This window comes from Trypanosoma melophagium (genome assembly GCF_022059095.1).
Source record: "Trypanosoma melophagium isolate St. Kilda chromosome Unknown ctg30segment0, whole genome shotgun sequence".
NCBI lineage: Eukaryota > Euglenozoa > Kinetoplastea > Trypanosomatida > Trypanosomatidae > Trypanosoma > Trypanosoma melophagium.
In genome coordinates this window covers 330,001-348,613 of record NW_027125163.1, presented here as the reverse complement: position 1 = coordinate 348,613, position 18,613 = coordinate 330,001, and the positions used below count along the sequence as shown (strand labels likewise).

At 40.9% G+C, this 18,613-nt stretch overlaps 9 protein-coding genes across 9 annotated transcripts in view; all 9 read left to right on the top strand.

The window, feature by feature from the left end:
* Nucleotides 1-275: 275 nt before the first annotated feature.
* On the top strand, nucleotides 276-3,062 carry LSM04_003655 (Ribosomal RNA methyltransferase Spb1; the record flags this gene model as incomplete). Its single annotated transcript, XM_067333730.1, has 1 exon — nucleotides 276-3,062. The coding sequence occupies one exon, from the start codon at nucleotides 276-278 to the stop codon at nucleotides 3,060-3,062; it is 2,787 nt and encodes a 928-aa protein (XP_067189438.1).
* A 1,184-nt stretch (nucleotides 3,063-4,246) lies between these two features.
* Nucleotides 4,247-4,564, top strand: LSM04_005997 (LSM domain; the record flags this gene model as incomplete). The annotated part of the gene is made up of 1 exon (XM_067333729.1): nucleotides 4,247-4,564. One exon carries the CDS (start codon nucleotides 4,247-4,249, stop codon nucleotides 4,562-4,564), a length of 318 nt encoding a protein of 105 aa, XP_067189496.1.
* Nucleotides 4,565-5,021: 457 nt separating this feature from the next.
* Nucleotides 5,022-5,924, top strand: LSM04_004329 (Intraflagellar transport protein 43; the record flags this gene model as incomplete). Its single annotated transcript, XM_067333727.1, has 1 exon — nucleotides 5,022-5,924. One exon carries the CDS (start codon nucleotides 5,022-5,024, stop codon nucleotides 5,922-5,924), a length of 903 nt encoding a protein of 300 aa, XP_067189458.1.
* A 541-nt stretch (nucleotides 5,925-6,465) lies between these two features.
* LSM04_001779 (Dpy-30 motif) lies at nucleotides 6,466-9,921 on the top strand (the record flags this gene model as incomplete). Its single annotated transcript, XM_067333726.1, has 1 exon — nucleotides 6,466-9,921. One exon carries the CDS (start codon nucleotides 6,466-6,468, stop codon nucleotides 9,919-9,921), a length of 3,456 nt encoding a protein of 1,151 aa, XP_067189401.1.
* Nucleotides 9,922-10,733: 812 nt separating this feature from the next.
* On the top strand, nucleotides 10,734-13,331 carry LSM04_004995 (Protein kinase domain; the record flags this gene model as incomplete). Its single annotated transcript, XM_067333725.1, has 1 exon — nucleotides 10,734-13,331. One exon carries the CDS (start codon nucleotides 10,734-10,736, stop codon nucleotides 13,329-13,331), a length of 2,598 nt encoding a protein of 865 aa, XP_067189475.1.
* A 1,675-nt stretch (nucleotides 13,332-15,006) lies between these two features.
* LSM04_003505 (uncharacterized protein) lies at nucleotides 15,007-15,642 on the top strand (the record flags this gene model as incomplete). Its single annotated transcript, XM_067333724.1, has 1 exon — nucleotides 15,007-15,642. The coding sequence occupies one exon, from the start codon at nucleotides 15,007-15,009 to the stop codon at nucleotides 15,640-15,642; it is 636 nt and encodes a 211-aa protein (XP_067189435.1).
* Nucleotides 15,643-16,452: 810 nt separating this feature from the next.
* Nucleotides 16,453-16,707, top strand: LSM04_001493 (uncharacterized protein; the record flags this gene model as incomplete). Its single annotated transcript, XM_067333723.1, has 1 exon — nucleotides 16,453-16,707. One exon carries the CDS (start codon nucleotides 16,453-16,455, stop codon nucleotides 16,705-16,707), a length of 255 nt encoding a protein of 84 aa, XP_067189395.1.
* A 144-nt stretch (nucleotides 16,708-16,851) lies between these two features.
* Nucleotides 16,852-17,761, top strand: LSM04_004799 (uncharacterized protein; the record flags this gene model as incomplete). The annotated part of the gene is made up of 2 exons (XM_067333722.1): nucleotides 16,852-17,226; nucleotides 17,735-17,761. 2 exons carry the CDS (start codon nucleotides 16,852-16,854, stop codon nucleotides 17,759-17,761), a joined length of 402 nt encoding a protein of 133 aa, XP_067189470.1.
* Nucleotides 17,762-17,878: 117 nt separating this feature from the next.
* Nucleotides 17,879-18,613, top strand: part of LSM04_000105 (uncharacterized protein) — a gene marked incomplete at both ends in the record, with an annotated part of 1,947 nt that continues 1,212 nt past the window's right edge. Inside the window, one exon of the mRNA XM_067333721.1 lies at nucleotides 17,879-18,613. This exon is cut by the window's right edge and continues 1,212 nt beyond it. Coding sequence (XP_067189372.1) covers nucleotides 17,879-18,613 — 735 coding nt within the window.

Genomic DNA, 18,613 nt, shown 5'->3' with positions numbered 1-18,613 from the left:
TATTTTCATTTTTTTTTGTTCTTTGCTCTTTTTTTTTCTTGCTTATCAATACTGTTTATTATTAGTACTAACACCCGTTCCTCGCATACGCTGCACGGCACTTCGGGAAGTCAAACTCACCATCGCATTACTCGCTCTGCTTACTCCTAGTTCTCTAAGCAGAAAGTAAAAGGAAAAAGAAAGAAAAAGAAAACAACAACTAAGCGAAGAACCCCAAAAAGAAAATAAAAAGGAGAATAACAACAACAAGAACAACAAGAACAGAGCAGTAATAAATGGGAACGAAATCCAAGAAGAAGGCCAAGACACGTCTCGATGCGTACTACCGCCTCGCCAAGGATCAGGGTTACCGCGCCCGTTCTGCCTTTAAACTCATTCAACTCAATCGAAAGTATGACTTTCTTGCCAAAAGTCGCGTTCTCGTGGATCTCTGCGCGGCGCCTGGTGGTTGGTGTCAGGTTGCCGCTAAACACATGCCTGTAGGCTCTAAAATTGTCGGAGTGGATTTAGTTCCCATCGCACCTATTCGTGGTGTGAAGACGTTTGTCGGTGATATCACAGATGATAAGACACGCAAGATCATCATTACGTATTTAAAGAAAGAACCAGTAGATTGCGTTATTCACGATGGTGCACCGAATGTTGGTGGTGTTTGGTCGCGTGATCTCTTTGAACAGAATGCGCTTGTACTTCATGCGGCAAAAATGGCCTGTTCCATGTTGCGTCCAGGTGGTTGGTTTGTAACAAAGGTATTCCGTTCACAGGACTTTCATAAACTAATGTGGGTCATGCAACAATTGTTTGAAAAGGTTGAAGCTACAAAACCACTGGCATCTCGTATGGAATCAGCAGAGATATTTGTGGTCTGCGCAGGCTTTAAAGCACCTAAACAACTAGACCCAGGGATGTTTAATGCACAAAAGGTCTTTTCCGATGTTGGTGAAGAGAAAATTCTCACCGCCTCCGGTGCACTTGTTGTACCACGATCAAATGTTCCAGTGGGATATACAGAGTTTGCTACAGTCTCACATCACGTTGCCGCTTTTACAGAGTTTCTAAAATGTGATGAACCAAAGACATTTTTACGCACTCATCATGAGTTACGCTTTGCCACACCAGAAGATAAGGTTTATCTAAAGTCTCGACATTCTAAGAAGGAGTTGGTTTACTTATGTGGAGATTTACAACAGGTGGGTGATGCTGACTTGCGACGCATGATACGTTGGCGAGAACAACTCCTGCGTGAAGATGAACGAAAGCGTAAAATGGCAAGAATACAAGAAGGAGATGATAATGAAGAAGAAGACCAGTATGATGCTGATAGTAATGCTGCCAACGAAGAAGAAGATGGTAAAATTGATTTTGACAGTGCCGAGGGTGTGACTAAAATAGCTCGTGAGTTGCTGGAATTACGTAAAAAGCACGCAAAAGAGCTTAAAAAGAAGCAGAAGAAAATTGTAGACCGTAAACTTAAACAAATTAAGGGTCTTATTAACTTTGATCCTTCAGGAGGTGCAGAACAAGTGACAGAAGGAGATGGATTCATGAAAGAGACAGGCGCAGATGGTGAAGATGATGATAATATCATTGATGACAACTATGAATTTGATGAGGGATTCACGGTAGAAAAGTTGGCTCTCGTTGATGAAGCGGATGTTGCAGAGATACTTGATAAACACTGGGAGGAACCGGATGAGAGACTGAATGATCCATTAAATCCTGTAATAAATGCCAACCTTAATGTTGAGCAAGACTGGGATTTGGGTAGTGAGGAAGATGATGATAATAGCAGCAATGCCAGTGATACTGGGCGTCCCTTGCAGCTTGTTGAGGGAGAAGAGGAAGGTGTGGATGTGGATAACTACGGTAACTACATTCCCGCAAAGCGTTCAGCACGTGTTACTCTCTACGAAGAAGGTCTTCTAGAACACAATAATAATGAGGCGGAAGAAGGGGATGATGATGATGGGGAAAATGCTGAGGATACGGCAGAAAACAGACGAAAGGCTAAAGATCAGCAAGATCTTGATGCTGCCAGTAAACAGAGTAAATGGCTGCGGCATCACGTTAATGTGGAGAAGGTACTAAATCAAACCTTTCCAAAGCCACGAGATAATGATAAACGGAAAAGAAAGAAGCGACAACTGGAGGAAGATCGTGTGGAGATGTCAGCGGCAGCTCCATTAAATATTTCGGATTCACTCAACGGCAGTGCTGCACGAAAGAAGACCCGCTTTGATGATCGCGTTGACGATAATGATGATGATGATGATGATAACTTCTCTGATCTTTCAGAGGATCGTTTTAGCGATGATCGGAGTGATCTTGAGATTCGTACAGGTCGCGAGGACTCACGTCGTAAACGTGCTATTATTCCAGATATTGGTAAACTAACTACACAGGAACTTGTACGACAGCGACGCAAGCAAGCATTAAAAGAAAATGCCGAATTACGTAAAAAAAATGCCCGTGCCAATGGTAGCAACAGTAACAGTCACAAGAAGAAGACCAGTACCAACGGTGGTGGATCTCGTAAGGATGAGACAACGTTTGAGGAAATTCCTATTGCCCTCACCGATCCACACGTTCGTGCCCGTACATTGGCTATTGCAACAAAGATGCTAGATAAAAAGAGTCGTCGCGATATCCTTGAGGCATCTATTAACCGCTACACCTACAACGACGATGATGATCTCCCGGATTGGTTTATTAAGGATGAGCAGCGTAACTGCAAAATTGTGCTTCCGGTTACTGCGGAGGAGATTGAGGCGCAGCGGATGCGGTTTCAGGAAATGAACGCGCGGCCAGGAAAGAAGGTGATGGAGGCAGTGCAGCGTAAACGTAAGCGGGCGCAGCGGATGTTGCGAAGTATGATTGAAAAGGGTAAAGTTGACCCCCGCGCACGTGAGAAGGCGAATAACATGTCCGTGCGGAGGTTAATGCGATCACAGGCCGTGAAACGCGATGATGGAAGACTGCAGAAGAAAAAGAAGGGACCACTTGATCGTAAAAAGATGGGTGAAATGCGGCGTACGAGACAACACATGAAGCGTCAGAAGTAATTGTCTTCTCTTTTTCTTTCTTTCTCTTTATCTATCCATCGCTCTTTCTCTATCTACCTATCTCTAGTTGTTGTTATTTGTTATTGTTAATTCTTGTCCTTTCCTGTTCCGTTTTATTGCGTTTGAAAAGGTATATATGCAAGTGCATGGATATGATATATATATATATATATATATATGAATGTATGTGTTACATGGTTTAAAGGAGAGTGTTTGTGTGGGTGTTGTGTGAATCTCGCTTTTTCTTTTTTTTCTTCGGTTGTCCCGTTTTTTTTTTCTCTCACTGTTTCTCTCTTTTATAAACATAATTATTGAACAATATACCGAAATAAAACGAAACAGAGGGGAAAGAATACATGAAAGAAAAAGAAAAATAACACGAAACATACCTATAAACATTCACCCATGCACAGAAGGTAATAAAGAAGAAATAAGAAAAGAAAAAACAAACAAAAAACACCAACTGCTGAGATTTTGACGGAATCCTCCCCCAAACACCCTCAACCTTACTTCGCATATTATCATTTACAATCACATTTGCACTTTGGACATGATTATAGGTATGAGAGAGGAAACGATAACAAAACAGCACACAGTTTAATCGAAAAAGAAGAGAAAAAAGTGAAGGTTCGAAATACTCGAGTAAGGTCTGTACCTCATCGAAATAAACAAAAAAACAAGAAAAAAAAAACAATTGATTTACTGAATATGCGAGGGTACAATAATATATACAAACCAACCAATAAAAAAAAAAAACGAAGAGAAGAGTAATACCACTTTACTATTTGGGTTCTTGCTTCATTCTTTTCTGTTCTTTTGCTTTGCTTTAACTATATCATTTCTCTCTTTTTTTTCCTCTATTCATTGTCTTTTTGTAATAAAGAACAGTATTAAGGTATTGGCTTCAGTTTACTATTGCATTTTTCGTAATAACATCAATTGACAGAAAGAGCAACCGTAGTAAATAGAAAAGCAGAAACTTCGGATTTCCTTCTTCGGCATTTTTTATTTTTCTCTTTGTAGTTATCTTCTCTTCACACCATTTTTTTTTTTTACGCAAATATTGAGTGCTGAGTTTCTCGTTTTTGGCCTCATTCCACTTCTTCCAACAGAAGCAGCAGCAGCTTTTTTCCCTAAAATTTCTGTATACAAAAACACCCCCATCGTATTTCTTTACAGTAATCATGGGTCGTGAAAGTATGCTGCACAACATTAATCGCACTCTGCAGATTACTCTGGATGACGGCAGGACTATGACGGGTAAACTCCTCGTGTATGATCGCCACATGAACGTTGTACTCGCTGATGTGACCGAGACTCGTGAGGCTACAAAGAAGATGAAGGAAGCCGGTATCAGCGCAGAGCGTAGCTTGGGACTCGTGTTGCTCCGTGGGGAACATGTACTATCCGTTTCTGTGGTCAGCGGTGATGAGTCAACACGACCGGCGAATTTTGAAAAGGCGCCACGTGCGAAAGTGGCAGGTGCGAAGCGTTCCCGGTAAATAAAGGGTGAGAAAATGGCGTCTACTATATATACATATATATATATATATATATATATGTTAAGCTCTTTCTATATTAATCTATTGTTATATTATCTCCTTTTGCTCTTTTATTACATTCTGCAATAGAAATGATTTTATTTTTGTCTCATTATTTTTATATTTTTTTCTGTGCATTTTTTACTTAAAAAAATTTTTTTCTCCTCTGCTTAGGTAGGGGCCGCTCACTACACGGGAAAAAGTATTTACTCGCTGGGATTGGAACTCACAAGAAAAAGAAATAAAGAAACAATTAGACTGCTACTATAACCCAAACCGACACTCTACAGGGAATATAACACTCTTTGAGGAGTAATAGAAGGAAATAAGAATTTTTCTATCCCACCACTGTGTGAGTGAGTGGTATCAGACATAGGAACTCGTGCAAAAAAAAAAAAAAAAGGCAAAAAAAAAAGCAATGCCCCCAAAGTTTGGTCGACGTGCGGAGGAGGATCCACATGGTGCTAATGCACATAACAACAGTGCTACTAATACTGCTGGAGCTTCCTCCACCAGTTCCCCTGAGACATTAAAGGTAACCCATGGAACATCAAAGGGAGATAGCCAAATTCGTCCACCTGATGAGGTAGTACAGAAGGATAAACTCCGAAACCTTGATGATGGCGTGGATGAACAGTCCCGCCAACAAGCCCTTGAAAAGGCAAAGGAGGAAAAAGAGCGACTGGTCAATCAAGTGGCGGAGGTACCTGTTGGCTACAATGCCTCCATGCCAAAACTCTCCGAATTAGACATCTCCAATATCTGGAACGACTTTCTGCAGGTCATTCACCAAGACCTCGACATGTCGGCCCTCACGGCATGCCTCTCGCAGCACCTGGACGACGAGGACGTTCCGTGGAATCCCGACATGCTCTTCGTGCAGCTCACCTCCGACATGCTCGACGCGGCGGAGGGGGCCGGAGGGGCGGAGATCCCGCCGCTCCAACAGGCCGAGCGGGAGGCGGTCGGGGAGGCCCGGCGGCGGCGGAAAGTTCTCCTCGAGGACGCCGGGGACCCGCCGGAGGGACCGTCCCGCCGCCGCCGGGCCCCGCAGGACCCGCCAGCCGACGAGAATGACGGCAAGAGTCCCCCAAAAGAAGAGAAGAGTGGGGGAGGGAAAAATGCATGGGCAGAGCAGGAGGCAAAGACAACGAGACGAACAAGCAGATCGGCACGACTATCGCATGCCGCAAAGCCGGCGGAGAATGCAAAGGCACCACAGAGTGGCGGAACAGCTACCGATGATGCTAAGAAACCTTCTACTTCCTCAAAACCCATAACACCAAAGAGTGAAAAACAGAAAGAACCAGCGAAGAAGTGAGTTGTCACTTAGTGTATCTCTCACTTTTTTCCTTCTTGGGTTTTTTTTTTGTTTTCTTTCTTTTTTTTTTCTTTTCTCTCCATTTCTGTGTCTCTGTATGTGTACGTGTGTCTGTGTGTGTGTGTTGGGCATACAGGGTCTTGAATGTATGGGATAAGAAGAGTAGATTCAGCAATTTGGATGATTCCCCTTCCTCCCCTCTCTACACTCAAAAAAACGACAACAACAAACAAACAACAACATGATGATACAAAAAGAATCTGATGGTGTTATACATAGGGGAATTAAATTTCCCTTATTTCCCTCATCTTCTTTTTGTTCTTGTTTTTTTCTAATCCCTGGGCCGAGTTATACCTTGATGGTGAATTGAGTTTCTTTCTTTATTTCTTTTTACTGGAAAATAAACTTGAAAGGTGGAAATACGTCATTTCTGCTCTGTTGTTGTTGAAGGGGATATAAGAAGAGTATAGACCAAGTTCAATTCTTCTCATATAGAATAAACATAAGACTTTTTTGTTTTGTGGCTCTCCTCTTTTAGCCAATGAAACGTGTACTGGTATTGAATGCAGACTCCTTTGTGGGCATTCAGGTCTGTTGTCGTTTTTTTGAGAAAAAAGAGTATTTGATTGATGGTACACTATATCACCATCCAAAAGAAGGGAAAACAACCCAAGTTACCTATGATGAGACGCAGCATAGTGGCTTTTCTTCAAATAAAAACAAGAATACTGCTGATATTGTTACTACTGCTACTGGGAATGCTTCCTACTCATTTGATCCACCAGTTCCAGATGATATGAGTTCATTCCTGAACTCTGTGATGCCTCGACATGGCGAGATTAGTGATGAACAATTTCGTGTTAGAGTTCTAACATATGATATTATTATTGCTGTTCTTGAAGAAGATGCATTTGAAGCAGATTGTACTATTAAAATTCTTCTTGGTACACATTATGAAGTAGAAAAGACTTTTGTGCTTGTATCAAATGTTTTTACATGGACTCGATCAGATGTACATGAACGTGAACTTCAACGTGCCGAAAGAAGAGCGGCACGATTAGCTGAACTTGCAAACAATGAGGTTGATAGTGAAACAGGAGCAACAGATGATGTAGTGGAAGAAGAAGAGGAAGAAGAAGAAGAAGAAATTGAGTTAAAAGTATGGACAGAAGAAGATTATCACAGACGTTACCCTGATTCACGTTATCATGCTTGGAAAGAACTTGAACATACTGTAAAGCATGCTAACTCTGAGACTTTACACACTTATGTACTCTGGGCAGGTCTACCGTATGGTGGAGGAGAAGATTTACTTCAACCTTATTTTCACGCCGCATGGCTTCATGATAAAATGTTACAATATGGAGATGGATTAAATTATATACCAACTATTCATGTTAAAGATCTTTCACGCATTATCTACCTCGTTGGATCTTCCTACGATACCTTGGAGGAACGTTACATGTTTGCTGTTGATCAAGGAAATAATACTCAAGCAGATATTCTACAAGGTATAAAAGATTTTATTGGAGGTGTTATAGAAACTACAACACCTTTAATCGACCATGATAATCAATCATCAAATGATATTAAAGAGAAGCATGTAGAAGGAATAGATGATGAGATTAATCATGAACGTCGCATGATATTGGACATTCGGAGACGAGAAAGGGCTTTACAGATGAATTTAGAACCCTGGAGACAGGAGTCGATTGAAGATGGTGAAAGTGAAGATAGTGAGGGTAGTATACCAGTACATATTGAAGGACTTGCCGTAAATCCACCCCACGGATTAGGAAATTGGTTAAGTGCTATAAATGTAAAATGTGAACCTGGTGCTGTTCTTTCTATTCTTGAAGAGTCAGATTGGGTTTCACTTGGAGGGTTTTTTGCAAATGTTGATAAGGTTGTGAAGGAATTCAAAAAAGAACGAATGCTTCGACCCATGCGTCTTATTCTATCTGGTCCACCCTTGAGTATGACAGGAGAGGTAGCTGCAACACTTGCCGAGTTATTTCATATTCCACACCTAACATTGGGAAGGGTGATATCTTCATATGAGAAACATGTGGCAAGTGTGCGTTCAGAGCTTGTAGAGATTTTACTACGACGACGTGCACGACGTCAGGCAGCTCGAGATGAACGTATTCGCCGTGAAGAAGAACGGTTAAAGCGAGAAAAAGCAGCAGCGGAAGAAGAGGAAGAAGGAGAAGAAGGTGTGGAAGAAGAAGAAGAAGAAGAAGAAGAAGAAGAAGAAAATGAAGAAAGAGGAAATGAAGAGGATCTCGCTGCGGTAGAAGATAGTGATGAAGAGGGGAACAAGAAGGGTGAGAAAGGAGTGGATGATCTCACAACTGCCTCCGTGGGTGCTGAGAATATCGCCTTTGCCACCATCACAGAGAGTGAATTACTGGACCCCCCGGAGGATGAGGAGGAAGAAGAGGAAGATAACAGGAGTGATGAGGAAAGGGATGAAAAGGCCGCTGCTATTGCCGAAGAGGTGAATAGGACAGAACGACGACGCATTGAAACACTACGAGAGGAGTATCGTTTTGCCACAAAACTTTTAAGTTTACGTCTCTTGAATGGTGAATTCCCACAACGGCGAAGTGATGATGAAGAAGAAGAAGAGGAATACGATGTTTACGATGATGATGAAAGAAGAAAACACCGGCGAGAAAAAGAAGCTGCTGCTGCTGCCGTTGCTGCTGCAGCAGTTGCAACTGTACCACCCCCAATTTGTCGTTATCTTGATGAAGCTTTGGCTGTGATGGTGCGTTGGCGGTTGCGACAGGATGATTGTCGAAGTCAAGGTTATATTCTTGAGTGTTTTCCAGAGACTGTGCGTCAAGCTCGGCTAGTATTCTTAGCGGATACAGAAGAGCAAAAGGAAATGCAACGTCCTAAACTTCAAAGAGAGCGGGAAGAGGGGGCGGATCCTCAGTTACCACAGGATGCACAATTTCCATTACCTCTACTTGATGATTTAGATGAGGTTCAACAGAAAGAAATGTTAGATGCGATGGAAGGAAGAACTTTTCTTACCGCAGAAGAGGCTCTTAGTCCCACAAATGATGTATTTTTCCCAGATTGTTTTATTTCATTAAAATGCAGTGAAAATGTTCTACAAGCACAAATGACTGCATTAAGGGAGAATTCTAGCATTCCTCTCAATGTAATTGGCGGAGGTACCAATTTCAGTGGTACTAGCGGTGAAACTCCTGGTGCGCAGGAATTCTATGAAAAGCTTACACGATACATGAAACACAATCGTCTTAATGCTCCTCCAACAGAATCTCTTGTCTCTTGGTTTCAAACTGTAACTGTGGAAAAAGTGGAGGATGATATTGGAGGAGGAGGAGGAGATGAAAATGATGCTAACGGCGTTGAGGATGAAAAACCACCGCGCACAGCATGTGTATTACTTCTTCCTGCACTCCCCAACGTTCCTACTGTCGTCCCTAATCCAAACGCCGCCATGGCTTCCGGTCCTGTTTCTACCACCGCATCTGTTCCCAGCATTTCTCCCTCGAACGATGAACTCTCCGGCAAGGACAGTTCCCGTCTTAACTCGTACTGCGATGCGATCCGTTGGCGTATACTAAAAGCCATTGGTTATGGCTGCTGCGGGGAAACCATGGCGGCGGCCTGTGCGGCTGAAGAGGATTCCCGTGTACGACGGTGGCGGGAGTTCGAGTCGGAGGCGGCGCTGCTGGACCGCCTCTACGCCGCGGAGGATGACTTCGCCTCCGCCGCACTTGCCGAGGAGGCGGCGATACTCGCGGAGGAGGAGCGGGCCCTGCGGTATTATCAGGCACGGGAGGAGTACACCGCGGTGGCGGGGGTGGAGCGAATACCGGCGGATGTGTATTTAATGCGATACGTGATGCCCTCTCTCACCCCGCTGCTCGCTGATGTGGTGCGACTGCGGCCGGCAGATCCCGTTGCGGCTCTCGCAGATGCCCTCTTCCACCACAAACGGCAAACTACACTTTGAGCGCAGATAGTAATCAATAAAGAAAAAAAGAGAAAATGATTGCAGGCTGTGTAGATGGTGGAGGATGGTGAGGAGGAGGAACATTTTGGGTGTTGGGGAGGAATAGAAAAGTGAAGAAAAATGCTGAGATGGACGAAGAGTCTGGGATATGTAGCTAGAGTTTTCTTTTTATTATTATTACTATTATTATGTTCTTTTGGAACGTGGCCTGCGCGATGTACAACATAGGCAAAGTGTGTTTTATATATATAATTTTATATTGGTTTTCCTTGATTGTTAGTTAGTTTTTTGTTTTTTCTTTACTTAGAGGTACTTCAGAGTTAAACCTCTTTCTTTATTGTATTGCTTACCTTACATTCTTTACATGATTCTTTTATCGCTTTCTTTCTTTCTTCTTTTCCCCCTGCTTCTTCTTTCTTGCGTTTTTCTTCTGTTTTTCTTTCTTTTTCTTCTGGCTGATTGCTCTTTGCTGCTATTTAGATAACACGGCTCGTTCCATCTGGTGAGCAACGGGGAGTTCACACAGTTGAGGGGGAGGAATCTAAAGTTGTCGCACACACACGCAAACGCAGGCGCTACAGAAGGAAAAGCGGCAGTGGAAAATATAAAAAAAAGAAAACGAAGAAAGAAAAGGCTAAGCAAGGTAACGAATAAAACAAGAGAAGAAAGTAAAAAGGCAAAAACAAAACAAAACAAAATAAAACAGAATAAAAACAGTTTTTGAGAGGGGTTTATAACAAAGACGCCACATTTTACCATCTGTGGTAGATTATAGACAAATTCAAGAGTAGAAAGGATCCACAGGAAGAAATATGTCAGAGCACTTGAGACGAAGGATTGAGGAATTAAAATCACGGAAAGCCACAACTGAGGATTCTGCGGCAAGTCTATCGTCAACAACGGTATCAACATCAATATCAACTGTGCCAACAACAACAACAACAACAACAACAACAACATCAGCAAGAGTGGCAGCAACCGTTGCACCATCGACATATTCTCCACCTTTGTCGTCCACGTCAACTGGTAAACCGACAGCGTCAATCCCTATTAGTAATTTGCCCCCAGCATTTGTTTCACCACATGGTGCGGTGGTTAAATATAGAGATACCGTAAATGATCCACTGTGTGCTAAATTCACTACAAAATCTGCCGTAAAACTGTTTGAGACTGTATTGAAGTTTCATAAAAGTAATACACGGCGAAAACGTGAACGTTCCCCTGATGTTGGTAATGACACTGAAACACAAGAAGTACAGGAGCAGCAAGAAAAAGAGAGTGATGGAGATCACATATTAGAAATCAAGAATACAAAGCAAGAAGAACATGTTGCCAATACTAACTCCCATATCTCTACTATAATTTCTTATTTTTTACCTGAAGTAGGAGAAAGGTGTTTTAATTTTAGTGAGGAAAAACGATTAAAGGGGGAAAATACCAATAAGGGTACTCCACTGAGTTCTCACAGTACGATTACAGACATAATAAGTAACAACTGTAAAAAAGATCTAGGACACATACTGGTTTCTGGAAAACGACGTTTACCGTGTCGTTCCGTGGAAGAATATGAGCCAAGAGCACGTATTGCCCAAGGAGTGTATGGTGTCGTGATCAGCGCAGTTGAAACAAAACCTTCTACTATTCCAGGTGGGAAGTTAGATAACAGTAAGGAGATGGAAAAATATGCACTCAAGCAGGTGAAAAAACAATGGCTTGAGGAATCACGAATTGGTTTTCCACCGTATTTACTACGTGAGTTTGACCTACTTTTGCGATTACGACATCCTAATATTGTACGTGCACGAGAAGTGGTTATTCAAGAAAAAATACAGGAAACAACGAAACAAACACGTATTATCGCAGGAACAGGAACAGGAGTTGGAGTTGGAGGAGGAGGAGGAGGAGAAGAGGGAACTATTAATTCACATGCCGTGAAAAATGCAATTTCTCTACATGAAATGACAGATGAAAGATCAGTTGAGAAAAACAATAATAACATGATTAACGGCAATAGTATCATCAGTAATAATAGTAATAATAATAATAATGATAATAATATTGATAATAATAGTAATAATAACAAAAACAAGAACATGAAAAATAATAACATTAATAACAATGGAGAAAACAATGGTATTATTGCTTCGAATCAAGATAAGGTGAATATAGATGGAATACAATCACGTCATCAAGGAACTGATGAATGGAAAACAGTGTATCTTGTAATGGAATATTGTCCATACGATCTCAAATCTTTCCTCTCCCTTCATAATGAAAGAGGTGTATATTTACACTTAAGCTCCCGAAACAAACACCCAGATGCACGAAAGAATTTTTTGTCTCGAGTAAAATGTATTATGCAACAACTTTTTCAGGCACTTTCTTTTCTTCATGAGCATCGTATATTACATCGAGATATAAAAACTTCCAATATTCTTATTAGTCCACAAGGTATTGTCAAGCTCTGTGACTTTGGCCTCGGCCGTTTATATACTGAAGGACAGGAACTCACTGCAAATGTTGTAACACTTATTTACCGTGCACCAGAACTACACTTTGGTGTTCGGGATTACTCACATAAAATGGATGTGTGGTCGTTGGGTTGTATCATGGCAGAACTCTTCCTTAAATTGCCATTATTCCATGCAGAAGAGGAAAATAAACACTTTGCTGCAATTTGTGATATTATTGGTATTCCCACTGAAGAGACTTTTAGTGGATTATACAAGATGCCAGAACTTGCACGTATGATGCGCACTCTTACACGTTTTAATCGAGAAAATACACTTCGTCAAGTGTTTGAAAAATCTCGTCATGCTGGTGCCTCTACACTACCAGAGAGTGGATTTGATTTACTGCAGCGAATTCTGCGATGGAATCCTATAGAACGAATATCCGCCCGTGAGGCACTGAAACACCCATTCTTTCATGAAGAGCCACTGGCATGTGAACCGGCGGAGTTACTGCGACCCATGCCAACGGCTACGGCACCATCCTCTGCGGCAATATCAACATCCACCGGGGAGGGGAAGCGGGGTGTTGATACGGCACCGCCAGGGGAGAGTTCCATTGGGGAAGCCGTAAAGCAGCAACAGCCTCCAACGGCCTCCGTGCAGAAAAGTGAGGATATCGGTGGGGATGAAAGGGGTGCGATACCCCAAATGACACACACGGCTACTAATACTTCTCCTTCTACTAATACTACTGCTACTAATACGACAACGACAACAAACATTTGCGGTAATAACAACACTGTGGCGGATGATCGCAGTCTTCTTTCAGAAAAGAAGCCTGAGCAGGTGTTGTCAAGGGACTTGAATCCACAAAATGATGCCCAACGTGTGGTGAGAGAAAACAGTATGGAGCAGAGTAACCAGAATAGTGGCTACACTTCCCCTTCAGAATATTGACAACAATGTATTTCTCTGCTCTAGTTTCCTTTTTTTCCTATTGTGATGCTTTTTCTCGTTTTTTTTTCTTTTTGTTTCTCATTAACCAGTTTTCTTTTTTTCTTTCTCAGGGTTCTCTCTTTTGTTAATGCAGGAGCTCGGTTGGGAAGGTGTTGTTTTCTTTTTTTTTTGTAACTTTCACAGGAGGGTGCTGTGAAACTAAAAAAAAAAAAGAGTTATCTGACCGTGTTGTACTACCAACATTAATGCACGAAGAGTGTTATTACTTTTTTTTTTAAATAAAAAAAAAGTAAAACGAAGGAATTAAAAAAAAAAGGAATTGGGGGCAGGGGACTGGCAGGTGAAGTTGATCCAGTGACAGAGGCCCTGATTATTGTTCCAGTGCTCCAGTTTAAGAACTATCATTGTATGATATTTCCTCATTTTTATTACTCTAAAACTGCTCACTGCTCATTCACTCTTGTTACCAGAGTTTTTTTCCGTTTCCAGGGGAATTCCCTTTTTCCCTTATTGATTTTCTTTTTCCCATTAAAACACGGGGAAGGAGAAATTGCGTGGACTGCGCTGATCGTTATGTTTCACTTGTTTGGAGTAAATACTGTTCTTGTGCCATGACTGCTCTTCCTGTTATTTAGCCAGATCATTAAAGAGATAAAACAAAAAAAAAAAAATAACAAAATAACAAAATAACGAGGAAAAAAAGGTATTGCATGGCTGATTACATGGATAGGTTCTCTTGCTCTTTCTTTCTTTACTTTGCCTTTCAAGAACATTTTAACACTTTATTTTCCGTTTTTTTTTTTCTCCTCTCCACCATAATTACGATGATAGGCTCAATTATATATATATATATATATATAGAGGGAGTGGAGAACCGTGCGAGAAGGAAAAATGAAGTTTTAAGAGAGAAAACATACACACAAAAAAAGGTGGAGTATTTCAAGGAGAAATAGAAAGAAAACAAGGAATACAAAAATAAAAAAGAGCGATCATTGCGTGCTATTGCGATAACGAAAAAAAGGATATAAGAATGCAAGTAAAAGAATGTTAATTTCATGCATGTTTTCTTGATGGATAACGGATTATCTAATGAAAGAACCCGATATATTCTTACTCTTTGTCTTTTTATGTGTTTGTTTATACCCATGTTATTGCGCCCCTGTGCTTACAGTGATAAAGAACGACTGAAGAAGTTCCAGAATAATTCTTTGATAAATGTAAGATTAACTCTTTGCTATGGTGAGAAATACCTCCGTGAGTTTGCAGTTCGAAAAATAAAGACAAAGTAAAGAAAGAAGTGAACAGAATAAGAATGAAAGGAGTTTCTTTTTTAAGAAAAAAGCTACAGTGAAGAGTTCCAATGTGTGTCAACTACACCCTTGCTAATGTATTATCTATGTGGGCGTTTGTGTGTTTGTATTCTCTTCAGGCACGCTTATCTCTTCCTATCTCTATTTTCTCATGTGTGGATCTTAAGAAAGGCTTACCTTTTTTTTTGATGAATTCGTTTTTTTAAATTTTTATAATTCGTTCTCTTTTCTGCCTTTTTCTCAGGGTTATTATTAGTATTATTATTATTATTATTATTATTATTATTATTATTATTATTGTTATTATTATTGTTATTTTTCTGGATGACTTCTCTCTCTCTCTATACAGATATATATATTATATAATGATATTTGGATCGGAGCCACCTCTCTGCCTTCGGCGGGTGGGCCGTCGGGGTCTCCGCCGGCATGAGGCCGACGCCCTGCAGCACCCGCCGGGGTACGCCCACCCCCTCCGCCTCCTCCCGCCGGCCGGCCCCCCGCCCCCTCCGCCCCCCGCCGGGCCCCCGTACGATCTCTACGCCGCCAGCCCCATCGCCCTCGGCGAGGCCCACCGCCTCCACCCATCACTCACCGCCGCCGCCGAGCTGCTGCACGCCCGCCGGGTGGAGGCGCGGCAGCGGGAAGAGTGGACGCAGGCAAGACGGCAGCGGCACGCCGACAGAACCGCAGAGCTGCAGAGGGTGCGGGAGGAGGCATTCCAGAAGGAACAGGAGCGTAGTGCCCAGATGGCGGGCGTCTCATTGCGGAATGAGACTGGGGATGGGAGAGACACCATTACACGGGCATTTAGAACAGAGGAGGCACGGCGCCAGAGTGAGTATAAGGCAGCAGTAGAGGAACACAACTATTTTTTGCGGCAGCGGAAATTGATAGAGCGGAATAACCCGCATGGGTATAACATTGTGACAGGTGAACCACTGCGTCCTGTAGTAGTACCACCCTTGCCACAGTCACTGCCTCCTGTAAACAATGTATAAGAGACGTAACCGAAAGGAAACAAAGAAAATAAAAAGATAGGAAGAAAACACATCAAGAGGAGGGAGGGATGAAAAAAAGAAAAAACAAATAGGAAAGAAAAAAAGAGATGGGAGGGAAAGGAGCCGAAGGATATGGAAGAAAAAAAAACAGTCAATGAGAAGAAAACAATGAGTATATGGTAATGAGGGAAATGAATAAATAATGTCTGTGTGGTATGATTCTGTTTCCCCTCTATCTTTCTTTTTCTTTCTATATATATATATATATTTCTGCCTGTACTGAATATTTGATACAACAGTTTTTTTTTTGAGTTTATTATGTAAATTAATTCCTCTTTTTTTTGACCTCATTTTATGGGCAAGGTTCCTTTTTTTCTTTATTGTTTTTGTGTTTTTTTTTTTCATTTTCATTATTTTTAACGATGTGTACTATTCATGTAGTTCTGGCCTTTGTACAGAAGAAGAGGCCTCGTTTTTCTTTTCTTTTATATATATACATATATACTAATTTGTTGTCGCCGAAGTACCTTTTTTTTCGATTATTTCCTCATTTTTTTTGGTACCCCTTTTCTGTTATATGCATGTGAAATCTTTAAACGATTTATTTTTTCTTTTGACTTTTTTGTCTTTTCGTCTTCTCTTCTTTTTATGAATAGATACATTCCACAGTCATATTTAGCGTTTGTTTACAATATTACACACGCTTGTGGCCAATAAACCTAACTCCACTAATTCTTCCTGCGTTTATTTATTTTATTATTATTGAGTATGAAGTAGCGTAAGTGGGTTGTTTTCCCATTAACATTGGGGATGCTGCCCAAACGAAACAGCAGTATATATAGCAATGAAGATCAGAAAGAGGAATTGAAAAACGATTCAACGGAGAAGGATGAACTCCATACTTTACTGAGCATCTACAATCTTGCCCCAAAGGCACCATTATCATTATTATCATCACCATCGATAACACGAAGAACACGAACAGCAACAATAACACCATCATCAATATCATCATCCGCACCCAGACCACAAATTACTCCAATGTATGGCCGCAGTGAACCATGACTCTCGGTAGAAGGTGATGGAAGTATAGTAGGAGAGGTACATGTTTGGTCAGATGCGGGATTAGTACGTAGTGCAGATAAGCGAAATAACGGAGTACTTTTATCTGATGATTTAACGCGTCTTACCAGGGATTCACAGATTGGAATGAGTTTACCGGCTAGCATGATCACTCCACATTTATCACAGACAGCAGGAGGAGTATTATCATTAGGAGGAGGAGGAACAATGGTATCAAAGACAGCAGCCTTATCACCAAGTGAAACTGTATTGCGTCAAAAGTGGAGTTCCATGGCAAAAGAGTGTCAATGTCATCCTCCAACTCCAGAAATGGAGACAAAGAATAAAACAGATATTAATGAAGAAGACGTTATTGTAGCTAATTCCAGTCATACAGGAGTTCCTAGTACTATAAGAGGAAGTTTTGCAACTTTTATATTCACTCGAAATAATGAGGATAACCTGAGATGTTTACCACCACTGGAGTCTATCATGTATTCTTCTAAAGGAGAGGAAGATGAGGTTAATACCATATCTTCTTCTTCTTTAATAATAATAATAATAATAATAATAATAATAATAATAATAATAATAATAATAATAATAATAATAATAATAATAATTATTATTATTATTATTGTGATCTCGGGCTCCCTTTTCTTTACAATATATATAAAATGACCTTTTTTTTTAAAAAAGGTGTAAACAGTAAAAATCAACAAGAATATCAACAACTCAAATATCATTCTCTCAGTTTCTAAACAGTTTCGATGTACTCAAAGACACATACAAGTGTACATGTGTGTATTATCCCCGTGTTTCCTTTTTTTCTCATTTGAATATTCCCCCTTTTTTTTTACTGCCATGTTATTGCAAACACTCAGATCTCTTTTATCAATTTCTATTCTCTTCATTATATACATATAGTTTATGTCTTTATGAATATTTTTTTCTTGTAGTATCATTCACTGTCGCTTCTCTCTTCTTTCTTTCTCTCTCTCTCCTTTTCAGCTAGTTTGTAGGGGTACAGAAGAGTATAGAAACACGTGATCTCTAGGGTTTCCTCTCTCTCTCTCTGTATATATATATATATATATATATATATACTGAAATACAAAAAAAAAAAAAAAACAAATTAACTTACGAAAGAGACACAAAAAGGAAATGCCATATAATGTGGCGGCATGGTGGTTTTCTGTTTATACGTATGCTCGATAATGCGAGTAAAGGCGATTTACTGCGGAACGCTAAACAGGTTGAACGTAAACGAGTGGCTCGTGTACGTACACGTCAGTCCACAGAAAGCACAAATGTCTATCATAAAGCCCAATACATTAACGCATTTGTGGAGGCGCAGAGTGTAAGACTTTCACGTGTGATGCGAGAAGAGCAGGAGGCGGGAGTGGAACAATCGTTATTAGCCATCATTCAAGCGAATCGTCCACCGAGTCTATTAAAACAACATTTATCATCATCTTTATCCGTATTAAAGAAATCCCCAGGAGAAGAAAAAAAGGAGATATCGCTATTAAGATCATCATCATCTTCGCAAAAAGTATTATTTGGAGCCTGGCGTGATGGATCGCCGGCGGTGGAACGGGCGTGTTTGTTGATGGATCGCAATAAGCACCGCATTGTGCGTGGGGCCACAACACCGGCGGTATTTTCACCGGAATCTCTGCAGCGATGTCTACCAATGCGGCTTGCGAGAGTAACTCGATTGCTGGATTTCTTTCATACACATAATAATAATAATAAGAAAGGAAAGAAACATAACAGCAAAGTATTAAAAAGATGGAGAGAACGGGATGTTTCTGTGTTTGCAGGAGAGATGTTTGCCTGCATGCGAGTTATATGTAATGGCGACGTGAAGAGAGAAGAGAAATGGATGGCATTCGTACTGCAGCGA